The sequence below is a fragment of the Anoplopoma fimbria genome, chromosome 14, assembly GCF_027596085.1.
Source record: "Anoplopoma fimbria isolate UVic2021 breed Golden Eagle Sablefish chromosome 14, Afim_UVic_2022, whole genome shotgun sequence".
Taxonomy (NCBI): domain Eukaryota; kingdom Metazoa; phylum Chordata; class Actinopteri; order Perciformes; family Anoplopomatidae; genus Anoplopoma; species Anoplopoma fimbria.
In genome coordinates this window covers 12,368,137-12,389,544 of record NC_072462.1, presented here as the reverse complement: position 1 = coordinate 12,389,544, position 21,408 = coordinate 12,368,137, and the positions used below count along the sequence as shown (strand labels likewise).

At 42.6% G+C, this 21,408-nt stretch overlaps 1 protein-coding gene across 1 annotated transcript in view; it reads right to left on the bottom strand.

Moving 5' to 3' along the window:
* The window catches only part of LOC129102062 (probable E3 ubiquitin-protein ligase HERC1), a 40,377-nt gene that overhangs the window by 1,445 nt on the left and 17,524 nt on the right, over positions 1–21,408 (bottom strand). The window contains exons 35-77 of the mRNA XM_054612004.1: positions 19,804–19,971; positions 19,428–19,667; positions 19,241–19,324; positions 18,844–19,060; positions 17,489–17,783; positions 16,442–17,142; positions 15,506–15,719; positions 14,630–14,799; positions 13,933–14,016; positions 13,117–13,303; positions 12,866–12,993; positions 12,432–12,655; positions 12,052–12,311; positions 11,854–11,906; positions 11,548–11,745; positions 10,034–10,199; positions 9,695–9,944; positions 8,963–9,182; positions 8,585–8,862; positions 8,065–8,192; positions 7,501–7,628; positions 7,087–7,314; positions 6,381–6,508; positions 6,048–6,247; positions 5,732–5,846; positions 5,427–5,558; positions 5,175–5,273; positions 4,729–4,902; positions 4,351–4,635; positions 4,152–4,217; positions 3,849–3,974; positions 3,615–3,753; positions 3,265–3,446; positions 2,969–3,124; positions 2,749–2,871; positions 2,503–2,605; positions 1,857–2,026; positions 1,614–1,752; positions 1,344–1,513; positions 1,037–1,206; positions 674–839; positions 483–559; positions 117–369 (exon numbers count right to left, since the gene is read on the bottom strand). Of these exons, the coding sequence (XP_054467979.1) occupies positions 117–369; positions 483–559; positions 674–839; positions 1,037–1,206; positions 1,344–1,513; positions 1,614–1,752; positions 1,857–2,026; positions 2,503–2,605; positions 2,749–2,871; positions 2,969–3,124; positions 3,265–3,446; positions 3,615–3,753; positions 3,849–3,974; positions 4,152–4,217; positions 4,351–4,635; positions 4,729–4,902; positions 5,175–5,273; positions 5,427–5,558; positions 5,732–5,846; positions 6,048–6,247; positions 6,381–6,508; positions 7,087–7,314; positions 7,501–7,628; positions 8,065–8,192; positions 8,585–8,862; positions 8,963–9,182; positions 9,695–9,944; positions 10,034–10,199; positions 11,548–11,745; positions 11,854–11,906; positions 12,052–12,311; positions 12,432–12,655; positions 12,866–12,993; positions 13,117–13,303; positions 13,933–14,016; positions 14,630–14,799; positions 15,506–15,719; positions 16,442–17,142; positions 17,489–17,783; positions 18,844–19,060; positions 19,241–19,324; positions 19,428–19,667; positions 19,804–19,971 (7,794 nt within the window). The remainder of the gene's footprint in view (positions 1–116; positions 370–482; positions 560–673; positions 840–1,036; positions 1,207–1,343; positions 1,514–1,613; positions 1,753–1,856; positions 2,027–2,502; positions 2,606–2,748; positions 2,872–2,968; positions 3,125–3,264; positions 3,447–3,614; positions 3,754–3,848; positions 3,975–4,151; positions 4,218–4,350; positions 4,636–4,728; positions 4,903–5,174; positions 5,274–5,426; positions 5,559–5,731; positions 5,847–6,047; positions 6,248–6,380; positions 6,509–7,086; positions 7,315–7,500; positions 7,629–8,064; positions 8,193–8,584; positions 8,863–8,962; positions 9,183–9,694; positions 9,945–10,033; positions 10,200–11,547; positions 11,746–11,853; positions 11,907–12,051; positions 12,312–12,431; positions 12,656–12,865; positions 12,994–13,116; positions 13,304–13,932; positions 14,017–14,629; positions 14,800–15,505; positions 15,720–16,441; positions 17,143–17,488; positions 17,784–18,843; positions 19,061–19,240; positions 19,325–19,427; positions 19,668–19,803; positions 19,972–21,408) is intronic.

Genomic DNA, 21,408 nt, shown 5'->3' with positions numbered 1-21,408 from the left:
TACGGCAGGAGTGTTAAAAATTATAGAATAGCAAAACAAAGGGAGGGGTTAGGAAACAAAAAAATGAAAAGGTAGTAGGTGAACTCAGCAATAAGAGAGTGTGCACAGTATCTCACCACATGGAAATTATCCTCCGTGATTCCACTGTTGTCCAGGTGAAGGATGCCCTGGAGGGTGCGGTAAGTGAGCAGGTCCACCTCCTCCAGGTCAGGCTCTCCCAGTGGCATCGAGCAGAGCTGTTTCCACACCCAAGGAGCCAGATGTAAGTCTAGAGGTTTCTTGGTGCGGATAGCCACAGCCATGAGGATACCCAGGAAGCGAAACTGGACCATGTGATCCTCTGAGAGAGCCGCTGGGTTCAACAGGAACCTTTCAGGGTACACAAACCAATGCCAGAGGAAAAGAGGATTTTTTAAAATTTGATGTTAAGTTATGCTTAAAAAAGTACAGTTTTCTGTTGGTGATAAGTACAAAATGTGCACCTGTCAGTGTTACTGCCCACATCTGCAAAGCTGTTGGGAGTATGAATCAGAAGTTCCACCACGCCAGACTGCAGCTCCTGGTGAAAACACATTTTATTTGGTCAATTTACAAGCAGCGGAGAATAATCCAGGCTTCATTTTTAAATATCTCTGTTGCTCTTAGACCTTTTTCTGCATGGTTTCCATCCTACCTGGCACATCTCAGTGATGGTGTCATCAAACACTCCTCCGGCATCGTCAGCTCCCTCTCCGACAAGCTTGACCTTCCAGGCCCGCGATGGAAGCCGCAGCTCCAGAGGATTCAGGCTCACCACTTGCTTGGCGATTTGCACAAAGATGGGCTTGCTCGAACGCCCTCTGTGGAGTGTAAGTGAGAGAACATCCATCAAAAGTTATGATGAACAAAAACTAGCAGATATAAAAAAATAAAATGGAAAATCGCCATAGAAAGAACAGACGGTAATCTTAAAATGCAAATAAGTCCTGTTGCCCAGTTGAAAATACTTTTTTCTACCAGCTGACCCCTAAAGACTGATTATCAGGGTCATCATTACCTTGTGGAAATCCGTTTCACAGTGATCTGTGGCCCATATGTTTTGCCCTGGGTCATTGTCCTGCCAATGGAGCGCACTAGAGGCAGAGTGTTGACCTTGGGTGACAGAAGACCTCTGAGATCACCCCGGATGATGGCTGTCGTCCCTGAACTATAGCGTGACGTGAACACCTGGATAGAGTGCAGGACAGGGAATGAAATGGGAGAAAGTGAATGAGGCATTACAGTGAAAAAAATGACAGCAAGGCATAAAGAATGCTGACAAGCATGATTATTAGAAAAGGGCAGAAAATGAGATCAAGGATTACCGGATTCTTGGTGTCCAGGTTGAGCAGCCTCCAGGACTTGTACATGAGATCAGAGAAGTGGTAGAGAACCCGGAGGCGCATGCAGAGGACGTCAGGGTTGCAGTCTTTCAGAGTGTTGTACTGGGGAGGAACTAACTGGGGAAGGCCTAGCTGGAAACTTCCAGAGCCACCTGGAGATGAAGGTGACAAATGGAGTCCCGAGTGTATTGCCTTTCATGGATCATAGCCACAAAGAGTATATTTGCGTGTACTGTAGGACTGAGTGTGTACCTGAGTTTTTCAATGAGGTAGAGGGGGTGGTCCATGCTGAACTGTGGCAGCGGCCAGCGGAGATCTGTCTTATGTTTTTCCCCTGGAGGGTCGTTATGAGCGTGGGCTCTTTCACCGGGTTGGAGTGCCCGAAGCCAAGCTGGAACACCCACATAAAAGTCAACAATTGTGCTTCTGATGTGCAATGAAAGCACACTTGAGATTGTGGAAGTGTCTGATTTTATTCTAGAGGATGTTGTTTACCTGTCCCTCACTGTTGCAGCCCCAGGCATAGACGTCTCCAGTGGAGGACAGGGCGAGCACATGTTCACAGCCCACAGCGATGTCTTCTATGAACAGCCCCTCCAGAGACGGCACCAGCTGGGGGCGGGACTTATTCCTCAGCATCGAGTCCGGCAGGCCAATCAGACGCTCTAAGTGACAGAAGGAAGCCAAGTAACACATCAGCATATACAAGCGTGCACAAAGAATAAACCGAGATAATTGTATATTAATCTCCGCATGCAGCTTTTATTGTGCTAAGTAAGTAATTAATTTAGAAGGATTTTGTTCCCTCCCTGTCACGCATTTACACTCTCTTGCCAATGAGAACAATTAATTACTTAAATACCAAATGTGTCAGAGTTGAAAAGTTCAGGCTTCAGTGACTAAGTTGTAGCATCAAAAACAAAAGACACTGTGAATGACAGTAATACAATAAGTACAAACTAATTTAGACTTTTGAGATGTAAATACAAATTAGATTTAAGAATTTCAGATCAATTAATTTACACTTAAAAGAATGCAGCATAGTTATGACATACAAGAAACACTGTAGGTGTCTCAAAAGCTAAATGAAGACACAGTACAACAACACAATATCACGATCCACTTTCACAGTAAAACGTACCTTGTCCAAATGTGTAAACATGTCCATAACAGGCCAACGCCACAGAGAACTGAGTTCCGCAGCTGACCTTCTTTATCCCTCTGTTGCAAAGTTGTTCCACTTTCTGAAATTATGAACAGCCAAAATTCATATTTTATCTATACTAAATAAAAGCACTAAATTAAGATGGGTGCATTTCAACATAAATAACCTGTGTTTTGTCTTCTGAGGATTCCTGAATTTGAGCCTTTGTCAGCATTAACTTACCTGAGGGTAGTATTTCGCTGTAGAGGAACCAGTTCCCAATTTGCCATAATCCCCATCTCCAAACGCCCACACCACCATTCCATCGAGGGAGAGCACGAGTGTGTGGTTGAGACCACATGACACCTGAGAGAGTTGATTAAGTTGTTGTGTTATAGTTTCCTTTTTCACTGCGGAAACTGTGTCATCATCTGAGTTAAAACAAACACAGTCCATTTCTCACCTGTCCCACGTGATACCCCTCTAGGGCAGCCACCCTTTCGGGAAGCATCTTGTTGGATGTTGACCTTTGACCAAGACGACCAGATTCCCCACTGCCGAAAGTGAACAGTTTCCCATCTGCTGTTACCACAGCCGAGTGCCGGAAACCACAAGCAAGCTGTGAAGAGGAAGAAAAGTCATATAAACATTTCAGAAAACAGAGAGATAAATGGATTTGTCTGTGTCTAACACTTAAACTTTAGTTCTTTTAGAACTATTTTCCTATCACATCAGAGTTCAAAGCAGGTTTATCTCTACCTGAATGACCTCTTCTCCTTGTAAGGCCTCTATCTGTTTAGGTCTCCTCTGCCTTTCACTGTTGCCGTGGCCCAGTTTTCCAAAGTCTCCATCCCCCCAACTGAACACCTCCCCAGTCTCAGTCAGGGCCATTGAGTGTCCATCAGATCCACAGGACGTCACCAGCTGAGTCACCACATACCCTGCACACAGATCAGAGAGTCAGTAGAACTCAACTTCTAAAAAAAGCTACTAGATTAAATTGAATACTGCAATATGTTGCAATACTGTTCTTTTTTACCTTCCTGTTTTTTGGTAAAGACATTGTTTGAGGAAAGAATAAAAATTCATCACCTGGATGAATACTGTACCTTGAAAAGCAGAGATGATAGTGGGGACATAGACATCGTCCGAATTTCCCTGACCCAGTCGGCCATACTGTCCTTCTCCTACAGCCAACACTGTCCCGTTGGACTGGACCAGGAAGGAACAGTTCTGTCCACACACAACCTGAATGACAACACCAACAAAGAAGAAATAAAAAAATTTGAAAACAGGTGAAATCATGGGAAAAGTCTGTTTCCTGTGTAAAAGAAAGTTGCTACCTGTTGTGTCTGTAACAGAGAGGGTGCAAGAGTAGGAATCGTGAGGTTGGTTCCCATTCCTGCCAACTGTCCGTAACGTCCGTTCCCCCACAAGTACACCTCACTCTTCCCCCCTAGTTGCCAGTCCTAAGAAACACAGCAGGTGAAAAAGAAATGAAAATATATTACTATATATATAAAACATTTCCAGCTTAAATAAAATACTATCTTAATGTGCAGATAGATGAGAGAGACAGAGAGACATATCATTTAAAGACTTTATTGCACATGCTGTGCATTGTTTCAAGATGGCTAAACTGTTACCTCTGGTCTGGTGGTGGCCCATGACATCAGCTGTTCATCCATCCTGAAGCTCCACTTACTATTGTCCTATTAAACAGAGAAGTCTCTCAATAGATACCTACATTTGGAAACTTGTATATATTGCAGTCAATTCAGATTCATGAAACATATCCAACCCATTTCCTAAACAAACAATAGCTCAAAGACGATTGTGACTCACTAGCGCCTTGCTGAATTCAGTGACATCCACCTCCTGAAACTCGGAAATATTGAAGGATTCTGGGAAGGCAGTGCCGCTGGCAATAGCCTCAGCGCTGCGGACAGTAGTGGCGTAAGTGGCGAGCCAGCTCCACTCCGGCGGGCAGGAGTGGGCATCGGGACTCGTGTGGTGTGGAGGGCGTGGGTAACGGCACAGGTGTTTCTCCAAGGACAAGCCGACACTCAGGGAGGAGAGGCTCTGCAGGAAGGCACTGTGGACTAGCTGGTCTCCGGCCGCCACGTGGGTCTGCATTAAGAGAGGGAATTCAAAATCACTTTTCGGTTGAAGCACACAGAACAACACAAAAAAACAACTTTAAAGCGTTGGTGCAGTACTGACCCGCTCATAGCTGTACTGCTCCTGCAACAACAAGGGCAGCCTCTCCAGAAACACGGCCAAACAAGGTGCTCGATTTAGACCCAGGATGTTCTGGCTTCTGAGGACCATACGACAGGAAGCTAGCACGTGATTTTGACTGATCCAGTCAGGGGTGCAGCAGATCAGCAAAACATCCTGGAAGAGAAACAATGACAGAACAGAACTGTAATGTGACACAGGCAAGAGAAAATTTTGCATCTGAAAAATGTTTTTACATCTCCTTTTATAGTAATAAACTGATAAATTATATTAAAGTTAACATTAGCATAGAACAGTATGAAGAAAAGCACTGTGATGGAAAGATTGTCTGTATGCTAAATATGAAGGTAAAGCCAGGAGACTGCTTGAATGAGAATAAAAACGTGAAACAAGCTTTAGAAATTAAAGTTATGAGTGATCCAAATTACCTTTGACCTCCCAAAGCAGGCAGCTACACCCATATTTGGTATCCAGGTGGTACTGACGACCGAACCCAAACCTGTAACAGTCTGCAAGACTGAACCATCCTGCAAGATGTACAGAGATGCAGGAGGATTAAAACTCTGAAATAAGACTTCCAGACAGATCATGGTTTAGCTGTCTGGCAATGTTCATTGTTAAAAAAAGTAATCTTTGCACTGACTTCAGTTTCAAGCAAACAGTGAATGTTGTTTTCTGACCTGTAAGGACCAGATGTTGAGCAGTCCCCCTATCCCTCCAGAGACCAGAGCCAGTCCACTGGAGCAAAATGAAAGGGACTTCACTGCCGTGATGTGGCCATGAAGCACAAACACACTCTTTGCAATGTCCTGCTGTAAGAGAAGCAGAACTGGATGATTATATTATCTTAAATCAAAGGCAAACACCACCAGTCAAAATCTAACTGGCACATAAAATCCTGATAAGCTTTTATCATACTACAATTGAAGGATATTTGTAGAACCAGAGCTGCACAAAGGAGCTCCAACCTTTAATCCAAACTGACCTTGGCATCAGCGCTTTTGTCTTGGCGTTGGGAGCTGTTCAGTATGTTGGGCAAAGATACAAAAGTGCCGCCCTGTGGCAGTGTCCAGACATGCACAGAGCCATTCTGACAACCTCTAGAGAAACATGGAAATAATCAAATGAGAATTTACAAAAAATATACCAACATTCATTTCAAGGTTATTCATATATCCAATTACAAACAGATTTCCACTAATTCCTTCTCGTTTTTTGTACTGTAGTGTTGTTAAGAATTTTAGGAAAGAAGCAAAACATTCAACAGAGAAAGAAAGAAGAAATTAGTTCTGTAGACTCACGCAGCCACCATGAGCCTGGGATCGGGTGCTCTGCCAGCCAGTGGGCACCATTCGGCGATGTTAACGGTGCTGGAGTGAATGAGCGAGTGGAGGGTCACCCAGTTTCCCCCAGAGCGCCCCAGTATCTTCACGACCTCTGACCTCCCCAAACAGAGCAGCAGGTGTCCTGTTGGGTCCCATTTTAGAGAACACACACTGTCCTGTAGAGTGAAGGGAGGGAGAGTAAGACTATAGTGGGAAATTATGTAAATGTTTTATGTCCCATATGTCAACATGTAAATATAATTATTTGTGGGCTGTTTTTGTACTCTGGAGTGCATTTTGCAGACAAACCTGAAAGACAGTCAGCACTACAGGCTGCTCGTTCTCATAGGTCTCAGTTGTGGACAAAAGGATCATTCCGTTGGGGTAGCCCACCGCAAAAGGCTTGTCCTCACTGTGCCAGGCGACACACTGGGGAGCTAGGAGAGATGGGAGGAGAAGATCAATCTCTTTAATGAATAGTTTGACATTTTGAGAAATAAACTTGTTCTTGCCGAGACTTAGATGCTAAAAAATTGATACCAAAAACTTGTCTGTCTAATATTAAATTTCAGCAAGCAGGCAGTTAGCTTAGCAAACTGAAAAAAAGAGTGAAAGTAGAGGGAAACAGCTAGCTGTACAAACCTAAAAAAAAAAACTCCAGGAAGTCACTGTGTTAAGTCAAGAAATGTTCCAGCACTTTACTCACTGTGAACCTGTAACTCGAGGCTTCTACATTTCTGTTTGTGTACATATTAAACAAACTAAATATCATGTGTTAATGTGAACTTTAGACCTGCTGGTAGGTGGATTTTTTTTACCGTTGCTTCCAGACTGTATGGTTAGCTTAATTTATCATCTGCTAGCTAAAGCTTTATATTTACTGTATAGACATGACAGTGGTTTCAATAGTAAGAAGCTATAGTTTTAAACGATACCAGTGTGTGTGTGTGTGTGTGTGTGTGTGTGTGTGTGTGTGTGTGTGTGTGTGTGTGTGTGTGTGTAGATGTCTCCTCACCCTCTTTCCTGTGGCAGCGGGTGAGTTCGGTGCTGGTTACATGCAGGTCTATCTGCTGCATTGTGACCTGCAGCCAGCAGAGAGAGCCGTCCAGCCGGGCCACCAGCAGACTCTCAGCAGGTCGGTTCTGACAGGCGGGTGGCTGGTCAAGAACCGACAAGCTGAAGGTTTGAGCCCAGCAGAGGGCTGTGACCCGAGACACCTGAGCCTCCACATGACAATGAGATCCTGAAGTAACACAAAAATTTTAATTGTAGAAAGCACTGTGCTAATTATTGGTCATATTACAACTCTTTGTAGCAGCAACATTTCAAGTTACAACTGAAAAAGTGGGATAGAGCAGGGTCCTGCTTTAAAAGTACTGATGAAGTTAGGGATACGCTGACATAGTAAAGAGACAAAAGTCAGACTCACCCCTGATGTTCATGATGGTGATATGTTTGTTATCTGGGGCAGCCAGGAAGTTCCCCCCTGTACTCCAGTATACAGGAGACATGAGATGACATCTACCGGCCCTCTCACTGCTCGATCTGTCCAACTTACTGGAGAGAGGGAGAGTCAGAGGAAGGAAAAGTTTACAACTATACGTAATCCAAGTTCTTTGATAGAATTGCAACCTCTTCTCAGAAATGTCTTGGTTTGTTATATTCTCAGACATATCCTTTGGATAAAATGTATGTTTTGACAGTTAGGCACTAATGTGGCATTTTTCTGTTATAACCAAAGGTCTGATGATCTATAAAGATCAAAGCTAACATGTCTTTAAACTGTTATTACAAGCTTAAGCACAGCATGAATTATAGTCAAACAATCAACAATCATATCAAGTTCAATCACCCAACACATGAATGTCAGTCCATTTCATTTGAAAGTGACCTAAAATTCACTGGTATAAATATGAATGGATATTCTTTTAAAATTAGCATGCCACTGTAAAACCCTCACTGTACAAAACACAACAGAAACAATCAGACAAACCTGGTAATGCAGGAGAAGGTGGTGTGTAGCTCCACAGTGTTCTGACTGATGCTCCACAGTTGCACCACCTTGTCCTGAGAGCAGGTAGCCAGCAAATTCTGGTCACTGTTCCAGGAACAGCTAGTCACCTGAGCAGAACAGAAATAATGGAAAGCTTCTTTTAATTCCACTTCTCATGATAGGTTGTGAAATATATTGCCGTTTCCCACTATTACTGAAATGTACCAGTGTCCATGTTCTCCTAAGGAGACTTGACTGTTTTCTAACACTGTTTTTAAAAGGGTACCACTAAAATGTTGGTGATAAGTAGAAATAAACATACAATTTGTTAACATGGATAATGGATGGCCATTTTTTTAAGAAAGAAAAAGGAGAGAAAAACTATCCAGATCTTGTTGTGAGAATAAAGGAAACACTATTTGGTCAATAAGATAACAGCAAAAAAGTGTGAACAAAAACAACACATATCCTGTTTTAAAAAGAAGAAGTTATAATGCAGATCACATTGCGAGTCCCTCACCTTGTTGTAATGTCCTTCCAGCCTCTTAAGAGGACTTTTGCGTAAGTCGCCAGCCAGGTCACTGTAAGTTTGGGGCCGATTAGGACCATCCCTGCCTGTGGCGGCCAAAGCCTGCACCAGCTGCTGCGCTGCCCATTGGCGGTGTTTACTGGTCAGCCTGGCAGACAGGACACATGCTGCCAATGCATTAGCCAGCTCCAGAGGGCCCACTCTGGCACTCAGGTGGGGTAAAGGGGAGGGAGGCAAGGACGCAGAAGACACCCCTTGGCTTCCTGTGTCTGGGTCACATATGCAGAGGAGAGACACGATGAATACCAAAATCACTAGATTTCACTGTAATAAATAATCACACATAACAACACATCTGCCTCCTCTCACCATTAGCCTCGTGTTCTATCTTATCTAGGCCGTAGCAGTTAACTCCCTTTTCGGTGAGCAGGGACACCAGGTTTTGTGTGACCAGGAACGTAGGAGGCGTCTGCTCGTTGTAGTCCTTCTGTTGCTCGGCTGCAGCTGTTTGACTGGAGTTTAGACAACTTCTCTGCTGCGGGTCACTGATGGCCCCGATGTTCACCCCCGTAGCTGCTGCCATCAGGTCCTACAGTTCAGGCAGTAATTAAAAATATATATTTTAGAACCTCCATTCATTTGCTTTCAGTCACATTTGTTCTCAATTAAATAATCCTTTAAAGCCAGGATAATTACATGTTTAAATGGGTTTTAATTTGATCAATTATATTAAGTAGGGCTGAAAAATAAACCACAGTTATTAATTACTGAAATAGTAAATCTTTCAAACTGAGAAAAGCTACAACAACCAATGATATTTGAGCAGATTTTCTACCAAAATTCGTTCAGACCAGACGTCCACATAATCAAACTGAACACTGTAAATAACTCATACAATTATATTAGAGTGAGCCAGCACCAAAAAGGAAGTGTATTTTACAGATTTATTAAAATAAATAATAATTTACTGTTATCGAAGACACATGTAACACAAGTGCTATTGTGAATCAGTTAATGTGATGTAAATTTGAGTTCATATCTCCCATTCCAATTAGCATGATACTGTATTTATAATTAGTGGATTAACTGAAGAAAACTGACCTGAGTGCATATCTCCACCAGCTGTCTGTAAGCAGTAGGGCTGTGGGACACCACACTTCCGATGGCTGAGGTAAGAAAGCTGAGGCAGCTGGAGTTGTTGCGCTCTGAGGCTAGCCCCTTCACACCTGACTGTTGGTCCACACAGGTGTGAGCCCGGCCCCCTGCTGCTAGAGTCATCAAACGGACCAGGATACGGATGTCAGCCAAACCCAGGGACTCCAGTCCGTTAGAGTGGCTGCTCACCGATGCACTGGAGAGGAAGGTTAAATAATCTTGAAACCACATTGAATTGTTAAAAAAAATAATATTTTAAAGGCTATATATTCTGGTCAAATGTACCTGGAAGCAGTCTGAGACAGAGCTCTCATCACCATGCTGTATGCTAACAGGATCTGGGCCGTGGAGGTGACTCTTCTTAAAGCCTTTAGTCTATCATGAGAGTCCCTCAGTGACACTGCCTGCTGTCCAAGGCTCAGAGAGGTTTTCTGCTCAACAAGTGCATTCCCTGGTGAGGAAAAAAAACACATATCAAAAGGCATGCTACTATGGTAAATCGTTGGACAAACACCATCTCGTGTGGGCATGCAAAAGAGTCAAAATAATGGATCAGATGAGACAACTGGGAGTACTCTGCTGCGTGTTTCAGATGCCCAGTTATGATGAATGAGTGATGAGTCACTATGCTGCAGTGAGTTTGACTGTGGTTGGATTCTTCTGCTGCCAGCAAGCACAGAGGGATTGTGGGTGGGTGTTACAACAAGTGGGCTAAATCTTTCAGCAGAGATAAAGTTACAGTAACATTCACTGCAACATGAACAAGAGGACAGTTAGCTACAGTCATATGGCCAGCAATTTCATATTTAGAGGTGTGTGGATAACTTTATTTTAATTGTGGTTGGCTTGGTGTCACACTGTCCTAGACTAATGGAAGACTTGCAGAAAAATGATGCAGAGGCATTGTCGACTGATGCATAGGTGTGTATTTTGTTCACATCAAGATCTTTACGTTGAAGAAAACAATTTTTCACCGCATTACTCATTCCATTCTTTACATTTATCCCTCAGTATCAATGTGACATATAGTTTCAACACAAATATGTATTTATCTTAAAAATAAGGATCCTAAAGATAATAATAGATTAATGAATTAAGGTTAAACGGTCTGCTGGAATGCCCCTTTCCCTTATCAAGTGGATCAATGACCCAACACAGATATTGCGTATTTGCACATATACACATACATTCTATACAACCTGATAAAAGCCAACAGTTTGATCTAGTCAGTCTGATGCTGCTATACTGTAAGATATTACTGCAACAGCCTCCCACTCAAGCTAACTAAACATCAGCAGTAACTGTCACCAGCATCATCAAGCGATTAACTAGTCTGACAGCTCATATTCACATTTTTTTTGCGCCTCACAACTCACTACACAACATCTTTTCAGCTTTTTCCTGTTTCTCTCCTTATGTGACAGCTCCATCCTTCCCCTAAAAGGGGGCACGGCCTCGGCAATTGGTGCAAGATGACGCAATGCCAGTCTATTGTCCTTGAAACAGGCCCTGCTCTGCCCTTTAAACAGGATACTGCATGTCTGGCCCATAATGAAAAGGCTTGCATAGAACAGTTTTTTTTTTCTTTTTTTCCCTATTCATTACTGCACCATAGATATCATTAATATCATACATCATATGTCAAAGCACATCATTTTTATTGGGTTATCAATATCAATCAGTTTTAAATATAAACACTTTTCTGAATTAAATATTTCCAGACACTTTTGAACTCAAAGTGACAAGAATGCATTTAGCAAATGACAGGACTTTGGTCTTTCTATACCAAAAAATAATACCTTTGGAAGCAGCCGCTCTTGTCGGGTCAGCAGAGCTGTAAACCTGAGCCCCGAGGGGATCTGGCTCAGTGAAGGCGATGGGGTCCGGCACCAGCTTCTTTTCAGTCAGCCCTAGTGGTCTCAGCAGAAGCCCAAAGTCCTCCAGTCCTGTCAGCTTGTCTGCGTCACATTCGTCTTGGTGGCTCATTTCCCAATCATCTGAGCAAACACAAGTATCATTCATATAATACAATTTATTGAAAATTCTTTTTAAAAATTAAAAGTGTTGTACAACTTTTATTTTTGAGTGAAAGTGACCTTCCCTACCATCAGACGTGCTTTCCATTTGGCCAATCAAATCAGATGTCAGGCCTTTAATCCTGAAGCAAAAGGAAGACAAATAACATGCTATATAACCAATCTACTTCAACCAACTGAGTCTATAAAAGCATGAGAACAAGAAACAGCCTAGAGGCATCACTATTAGTTGCATGCATCCATCATTTCCTGTATTGTGTGCTATACCTTTCATATTTAGAACTTGGATCGCTCTGGTTTGCAGCCAGATACTTTTCCCTGCAGGAGCTGCAGAGGAGATAGAAGGGGAAGTTGGAGCCGCACTCCCCTTTGAACCAGACGTCCACGTAGGCTCCGGTGCTGTCGTAACCCTTACGTGCAGCACTCTGACCGCAACCTGGGTGACGCCGCTTTATGTGATTGTTAAATTGCAGCGTAAGGGTGTTGCACAGCTCACACTTCACCATCTGACTGTGTTCTTCTCCAGCCTGAAAGTATCAAACAAACCATGAAACAAAATGGCCCACAAGAACACGGTGAATATTTAAAATTCAAAGTAATTAAAAAAATCCTGTGTGTGTGTGTGTGTGTGTGTGTGTGTGTGTCACCTCCACTATCTGGAGTGTGTCTCTCTCCAAGCTGAAGAATGAAGGGGTGAGCAGATCCTCATAGGTCTCTTCATGGTATGGGTCATCCATGTAGCCCAACTCCGACTCCTCAGCAGAGTAGGGATGAAACTCCACCTGCTCTGGCCAATCACTGACTGATGTGTGCTGTTGGTACAGCTGCGGGAGGGGGTTGGGTGATGGCAGGTCTGAAAAGATGGTGTTTGCTTCGAATGAAAATGAAGAGGAAAATATATAGTAATGTTTTTTATTGTAGCCACAGCACAGGTTGATCAGAAAAGTTCAATCAGGTAATGTGAGCTCAAATCCAGCATGTTATCATTTGTGTTGTTGTTCTTTTGTCTTTCTGTTTTTACAATATCTGCTTTTTAGCACATGTGCACAAATTATTTCTGGAACAAAGCTGTGACTCTGACCTGCTCTTCTGAAAGACGTCCTCTGAGTCGGGCCTGAGCGTCGCCGCCGTGCTGGAGGAGGCCTGTTCCTAGTGAGGTGGACATCCAAGAAGTTCTCCCTCTCTATCCAGTCAAGCCCAGGCAACAGACTATAAGCAAAATAACATACAGCCCATCTTTAAACTCATTGTATTTATTACAGTGATAATATCATAATGCCAGTGTAAAAGAAATACAATTAAAAATGTCAGTATGTTAGTCAAATCCCTGACCTTTCATTGGCTTGGCTGGTGGGGCGCTCAGGACATTGTACCGTCTCTGGCCCATCTGGTGACGGGGTCTCGGGAGCACCCTCCAGTCTAGCTGACTCAGCTGCCTGGTGCTCCTCCGTCAGGGGGTGCTCGAGCATCCAGCTGGCCAACACCTCAATGGTTTGAGAGTCCAAGTCACCTGCTACATCTGGGAGGGACCACAGGGAAGGTGAACTGTCAGAGTTCAAAAAAAAAAAAGATGGATCATGGAGTGCTGCATTTCTAATTCGTGTTTGACATCACCGCCAGATGATCACGCCTCTGTGTGCTGTCTGAGGTCAGACCGGCACATCTGCTCTGATGATACAGAGTGTGTGACAAGGGTTAGTGTGAAATATGTGAAATTATGAAAAAGTGAGGGAAGGTCTACAATTTTAATAATGTGGAGGGTTTGTGATGCAGAAAACATTATTATTATGTATAATGTTGATTGATTGAGATATATATATTTATATATATATATATATATATATTTTGAGTTTATTCACCTTTACCATGTGGTGAAATCATAATCTTAGAAGCCGATATATTAAGTTTTCCCATGAGAAATAGGTCTAATCTAAAAGCCTAAACTGAATTGCTCCATGAGTAACAGCATCATGTTATCCCTTAAACTAATAATTTAAGAGTCTATCTAAGAAACACAATGCATTTTTTTTTTTCTCTGAATTCTAACTACTACAAAAAGGCTGCGGCACAGAGTGAAAGACAGATGTTTAAAATAGAAAGCATATGAAAAATGTTTTTAGTGATATCAGACAGTCCACAAAGCAGTACCTGCTGCCTCCATGGCCCAGTAGATATGTCTCATAGAGAATCCCATTTCTAGCAACCGACTGGTGACAAACATTTGTGTCCGTTCTGGTGATTGAGGAGAAAAGGAAATGTACACAAAAAACTGAAAACAAAAACAAAAACAAAGCTAAATTGTATAAAGTTTATACTGTACGTGAAGACTGTAGTGAATAATAAATGTATTTCAGATTTTGTTTTATTTTTTATCCCCCTCAGTTTATGTTCTGCTTCATGAGTTCACTGACTATAACAATTACCAAAAATAAGCCAACATAACTGATGGTGAAAAAATATGGTGCCATTCAAGCATGTGAGGGCACACACTGTGTCACGCATGCATTTTATTGTATAAATATCTTACAAAAGCAGAGCAAAATGCATGCTGTTTGGAGACAAATGGTGAACATATAAGCCCATGCAAGAGACAGTCAGATCCCACTTGGTAATGATAATACCAACTATTTTTTACAATAACTTAATTTACAAATGATAGTAGAAGAGTTTGAATTTGAAGCCAGAATGGAGAAAAGTATTTTTTTTAAATGAACTAACCTGCAGGACTGCAACGATTAGCAGAGCTTTTCTCTTTAACACAGTATGTCATTGGTCACTAATTGTAAATTAGAATTAGTTTTTTTTGTATTGATGTCCGACAGCTTTTCTCTGCGCTTGTTCTTACCCAGGCTGCTTCGGGCCTGTGTGCTGCAGGGACCTGGCTCCATGAAGCTAGTCTGCTGCTCTGTGAAGGCATCACAAGAAGCAGAGGTGGCCAGGCTGAAGCAAGGGTGCAGCACAGGAGGAGCGCTAACCAGGCCGGTAAGCGTGGGGAACCGAGTCAAGACCATGTGCCTGGAGGGAGTAAAAGATAAAGTATATACAGTAATAACACAGTGCACGTGGTGCTGACTGGCAGTGTTCAGACCTGACCTGACATTATAATGTATCTGAATGAATAGGGTGAGTTTTATTTAACCTCATTTTACACTTGAAGATGCCAACAAATCACAATGAACCAAGAATGCATCCCTATGTGTCAATTATTTAAATGCTCACGTCTGTTGTGGGGTCAACTCATATTCAGAGAATGTTGTATATTATGTAATTCGACCGTGACAGACTTTAGCAAATAGCTCTGGGCTATTCTTGTCAAAACTCTCTTTGCTGGACGGCTTTGATTTTATTTTCTGTTTGATCATAACGCACTGAGGCTGTTTGTTTGTCTGTCCCTTGAAAGCAGGTTTAATACTGAGACTGTGGTAAGCTGGCCGGGTTAATAGAACAAGCAGGCAGAGCTGCAGCTGAGGTTAAAGACAGTGCAGGCAGAATCCTCACTCTATTTTTTTTTTTATATACATCCTAACTCACCCATTCCCTGGACTTCAGAAAATCTGCTGCTGTCAAAAGATAAAAGGTCTGTAGCAATCAGTAACATTCTGAAAATGGAAGATAACTCTAGTTGTTGTATTTGTGTCCATTCATGATGTATAGTTTGAATTACTCAACCAACAGTTCAATCAAATTAAAATCATTCGTGATTAATCCATTCTATACTCACTGGAGGAGGCTGATGGGAAAGAAGGGGTTGAAATTCTCGAGGCCCTCTGCCTGCAGGTTCGTTGGCAGAGAGGATGCCAGGTCGTTGTTGGAGGACGAGACAGAGGCTCTGTTCGATTGGCCAAATATGGCAGTGCCTTCTGAACCCGCGCTGTACAAAGACACAGAGCTGGAGGACTTGGAAATGGGCTGAGAGGACGAGTGGTGGCCAGATTCTGTAAGGACAAGGAGGAGAGGAAGGTCAGATAACACCCAATACTTATTATAACACTATAATATTCTTTTTATATCTTGACCCTGAATACAATGTAACAGAGCTGTTTTTTAGTAACTCAGTCCAACTCCCTTGGATTCAAGTCTTTCAGGTCTGAATGTTGATTATTAACGTGTCGTAGCATTTCAACATTTTCATTATACAGCTGTAGTATTTTAATAGTGTTTTTTACATACCAACTAGAGCTGCAACAATAAGTCGAATTACAGAAAACTAACTAAATTTGACATTTGATAATTCCAGCTGCTCCCATTGAAGGACTATCTACTGTTATCCAAAAAAAACAAGACACCTAAAGTTGTCATCTTTGAGTACTGGGAAGTTGTGATGGCCATTTTACATAATTTATGACGTTTTATAGAACAAACGATTCGTAAATAAAATAAACAGCAGATTAAACCATAGACAATGAAAACAATCACTACTTGTAGCTCTCAAACAACCAATTCCTTTCAATGCAAAGGTCAAATGATTAAATAATTATGCTGTCTGTGATGTCCCAAAATTTGACAGCCAAATCAATTTTATTTATAAAGCCCAACATCATAATTGCAAATTTGCCTTCAGGGGCCTCAAGCCCAATTTTTCTAGTCTACAGCTCTGCAACAAAGAACAACTAACAAATATAAACGTGTCTTAAATCTAATCCATAAATCTAGATACCTTTGTGTTCTTTGTCCTGTCTGCGGAGGGCTCCTTTGTAGATCATGACCTGAGCCCTTTCCAGGTCAACAAGAGACACACTCTGTTTGATGGGACAGGGCCTGACTGCCCACTTCACCATGCTCTGCACCACGTACTGAAGCACAGATCTCAGCTCAGCACTCTCATCCCACTGGTTGCTGCTGGTCTTGGCCTGATCAGGGTTTGGGCTGGAAAGGGGACTCGTTGAGGAGTTGGAAGGGTCATGTTTAGGCGCTAGGAGCAAATCTGATAGCTTCTCACAACTAAAAATGACAGTCAGGGACTTCAAAGCTCCAATGAGTAGGTATGAGACTCTGACTGCTCTCAGTTCATGTGCAAATGCCTCCACTTTGGATGTCTGGGATGTTTGGGGAGGTTGGGGTAGACAGGTCAACTCCTGATGATCAACAATCTTCGTGGCATCTTTGGTTGAGGTCGGTGATGGGCAGGGGTCTGTCTCGACCACCTCACTTTCTTTCATGTTCTCCTCTGAGTATTTCCTTTTGGAGGTGGGATAAGACCCGACCCATCCCTGCTCCTCCAGCAGCCCCATCAGATAAATCAGGTCCAACAAAACCGTCGGTTTGAGGCCTCCGAGTGGGGCGACATCGCAGCAGGATATGCCACAGGGCTCCAATGAGGCGATCGGCGTGTCGCTGGGTGACCAAGAATTCATGGAGCTTAGTTATTGGGAAGGATGGGAAGAACCCACAGATAAAGCATGGGGTGACACCAGGACGGATTCAACGAGGGGTTAATGGATTTAAGAATGAAGAGGAAGAAGCAAAAAGAAAGTAAGATCAGGGGGGTAAATGATGAAAATGAAGTAAGATGTTTAGAGATTAAAGAAGAGGAAAATTAAAACACTAACAGAAAAGAATTATACAGAGTAATAATAAACATGCTGAACGGAAAAAAGTATAAGAATTGTTTAATGGAAGTTAATGAGATTAATCATTTAAGAAACACATACAACAACATGTCAAATCATAAATTAGGTGGCGTATGAATATATATTTGCAATACCTGACGGAGAGGTCTGCCTCCTCCCACTGAAGCTTGGCTAGAGAGCTTCCTTCTTTCAGGACTCCCAGCAGAATGGCCCTGCGTCCACTGGGCTTGTGCAGGCACACACCTCCGGCCCGGAGGCCGCTGTCCACTCCTCCGATCAGAGCCAGAACCGGCCACACTTCAGTGCAAAGAGCAGCCAGCTTGGCCTCTGACAGGGACCGACGATGTCCCAACAACTCTCCTGTGTCGTCACAGGCAACGTCTGGGTCTCTTTCATTCTCGTCCTTCTCGGAGTGTGTGGGACTGACGGCTGTAGCAGAAAGTCAGACAGCGAGTATGAAACAAAGAGTAATAAGTAATAGCCATGAAGCTACAGAAGTACCACATCAAAGTTTCAAACAGTTTTTCAACCATCTGTTCATTACCCCCGCCAGTCATTCCTTAGTCCAATGTAGATTGATTGTGGTTGACAGGAATTGCGAGCTTTATTTAGAATTGTATCACGTACTTAAAGGATAATTAAAAACCTAAATTGGCTCTATTGTGTGTATCTATTGTGCTGGAGAGGCCTGTCAATATCTTAGGGGAGAAATGTCACACAAATCTGACAAGGCAGTTCATTCAAGCCTGTTGATTTGCAATAACACACTTGCATATCAATGTGATACTGTGAGCCGAGCATCAGAGATTTAGGGAAAACGATGAAGGTGGAGGCGCAGCATAGTAACCAAAAGCATCAAGGTGCAATCTGCCAGCAACTCTTAATTTAGCCTAAGAAGTGTCAGAATATCGATGCAGATTTCTTGAATGTTCAGGTATCTGCTCTCTCCTGGGACAAATACTAGGTGTTTAGAGTGTAACCTACAATAAAACTAGTCTTCCTCTGATCATTTTCCTCAAAGTATTTCATTGGTCAGGGTTTCATTAGGACTTTATGTATTTAAAGTGTTCTAAATCAGTAGTTTCCACACACATCTGAGGAGTCACGAGTTGATTAAATTGGGATCAAATGGAAAGAAAATGAGCCGCAACTTCCTTGGTTCCTATCCAGGCAGGGTCATTTGTTGCATCTAGCTCTCCCTTGTTTCCTGTCATATGTCCACGATCACTATCCATCCTCCCGAAAAAGTATGCAGAGGAGCATGTTCAAGAGTGATTGTTGTGTGGAAAATAAAAAAGCATTCACAAACTAATGAGTATAATTCACCCTTTTTTCACTACTGCTTACAGTCTATTTATTATTTTGCCTGATTTGAAGATAATGACGATATAAAAGGTTTCCTGTGCTAGCCAAGTGTTATAAAACGAAACTAGAGCAAGGTCTATTAAAGAGCAGGCTAAACAGACCAATGCTGAAGCTGTGATCTGACCTGGATTGAAGTCATCCTCTTTGAGCAGGGGACCAATGAGCTCCAGGTGGGTGTGGATGTACTGGTTGATGTGCGAGGCCCACTGGTCACACTGATGGAGCCTACGAAGGAGCTGCACCGTTGACTCCAGCAGCACCGTGGTCCGAGGGCTGCAGAGAGGCTCCCCGGGGAGCAGATTACAGGGCATGCCCCGCATCTGGAGGTCACGCAGTGCCACCTTTGAGAAATACAGAGACACAATTCTGTTGTCCTACAAAATGTTCTGCAAATGACATTACTGTACGTGAAATTTAATAGCCAAAGAAAACCCATCTTCATTTGCTCTACACATTACTAAGCAAACGTGCCACTTGCCCTATTGAGTAAGTGCCTATAGTATGCACAGTATATCAAGTACCTTCTCTCCAGGGTTACTGCTGTAGAACAACACACACGGATACAGTTCAGAGGCAACCACACCTTCAAATGCCAACTTTGGTTCCTGGCAGAAAAACAGAAAAACGCAGAGATTGCAAAATTAAAAAACCCACAACAGTCAATAAGTGTAAAAGCCCTGAATACTGATTGTGAATATTCGGTCAGACCTTGTCATTCTTAGCAAATGATATGGTGTGAGCCTCCATGTCCAGGATGCAGGTGACTGTGTCCCCTTGGGTAAAGGAGGGCAGTGTGCGGACCAGTTCCCCTCCATGGTACAGGTTGCCACTGTAGGCCCGATACAGCCACATGTCAGTGGTGGTGTGGTGGTTGTGATCTCTGACTGGCCAGCGGGAAACGCCAACACATGTGGCCTCATTGCCTCTGTTCTCTTTGGTGATATGGAACTGAGGAGAGAAGTTTTGATCAGTTTGTTAAACACATTCTCACATTTCAGTGGTACGATCTAGACAATAACCATTAAGGAAGGATTAACTGTATCAGTGTTTTTTTCTTCTCTTTATGAATATATCAGTTACTTACCTTCCAAATGAAACAGCCAGCTGTGATGGCAGTGGTTGCCAGGCCGTATCCTTTCCCTCCCGAGCCGTGGGAGAGGATGTTCCCACTCTCCAGAGAACAGCAGATTAGCTTGTGTGGGTCAAATGAAAAATCTCCGATGGGAATACATTCATCATAGCTGCCATGGTTCTGCAAAAAATTAGTCGGGGGGGAAAAAAACGTTTTACCACCAATGTGTAATACCAAAGCGACACGATATGAAAACATGGGCTGCACAGTGGTGTGGTGGCTAACACTGTCGCCTCACAGCAAGAGGGGTCCTGGTTCCATCAGGGCCCCTCCACACCTTTGTGTTTGGACTTTGCATGTTCCTCCTTTTGTCAGTGTGGGTTTTCTCCAGGTTATCTGGCTTCCTCCCACAGTCCAAAGACATGCAATTTAGGTTAATTGATGTCTCTAAATTGCCCGTAGATGTGCATGTGAGCGTGCATGGTTGTCTGTCTCTAGGTGTCCTACTCTAGTCTGGCGACCTGTCCAGGGTGTATTCTGCCTTCGCCCAATGCCAGCTGGAATCAGCTCAAGCACCCCCGATACCCTGAGTAGGATAAGCGGCTATGGATAATTCATGAATGATATGACAACACTTATCAGTCAACTGTAGAATACAGTGGACATTAAAGTGCTTTACCCAACACAATCACACAATTACAAACGCCATTAAAGTGTAAGAGTCCATGGAAAGGGTTACTGGTGAAAACGATTCTAACTGGCTGACAGACTTCTACTGTGAATAAATTATCAGTGATTAGCGAAATTACACAGTGAAATAATAATTATCACATTATACTGGAGGGATATGTTTTATATTCATGCTCTTTGTAATGTGACAAAAAACACATTTGTTGTTATTTTTTTCTGTCTTCTCCCACTTCCCATCCCTTCCCCAACATGGAGAACAGGCCCATCTGTTTCATCAAGAAGCCCTGCTGTTTTCAATTTCATTACTGCCGGGAGTGAATTTCACTTCTACCCAAACTCAGCATTTTTTTGGAATACTAGAAACATTCACAATTGTCAAACAACATCATCACACTTTCTGATACAGTTATGTGGGTTATGACGGGCTGTTTATATGGAAATATTTTGAGATAATTAAGCTGAGTTGCATTTTTAGTTCAGGCTGGCAAGTCAGTCATACCATTAAAATGTATTTTTGCAATAATACCTTTATATCAAGAAAAGAGGATCACTAAATAAGAAAACACAACTTAAGCTGAGGGGTTTGCCAGAGTATTTAGTGACAATATTTCTCTGACAGAGTACAGTAGAGTTGGAATAGCCCAAACCTTTTTTAGCTATAGAAAGATGTGTTAATCCTTTGTCTGCATTAAAAAGGAAAAGGCTGCCCTATTTTTTCCATGTACATTATTGAATCCAGACAGCAGATCAGTGGCTACAATGTGAGAAAAGACAAAATGCCATGGAACTGCAAAGCCCATTTGTTTTCATAGCAATACACTGAAATACTAATGCTCATATAGCAGTATTATATAGTAAAAGGTACATAGTAGCATTATTGTAAGAATGTCTCAGGAACTGGCAGAGACCAGCGGGTGTATTTGTGTA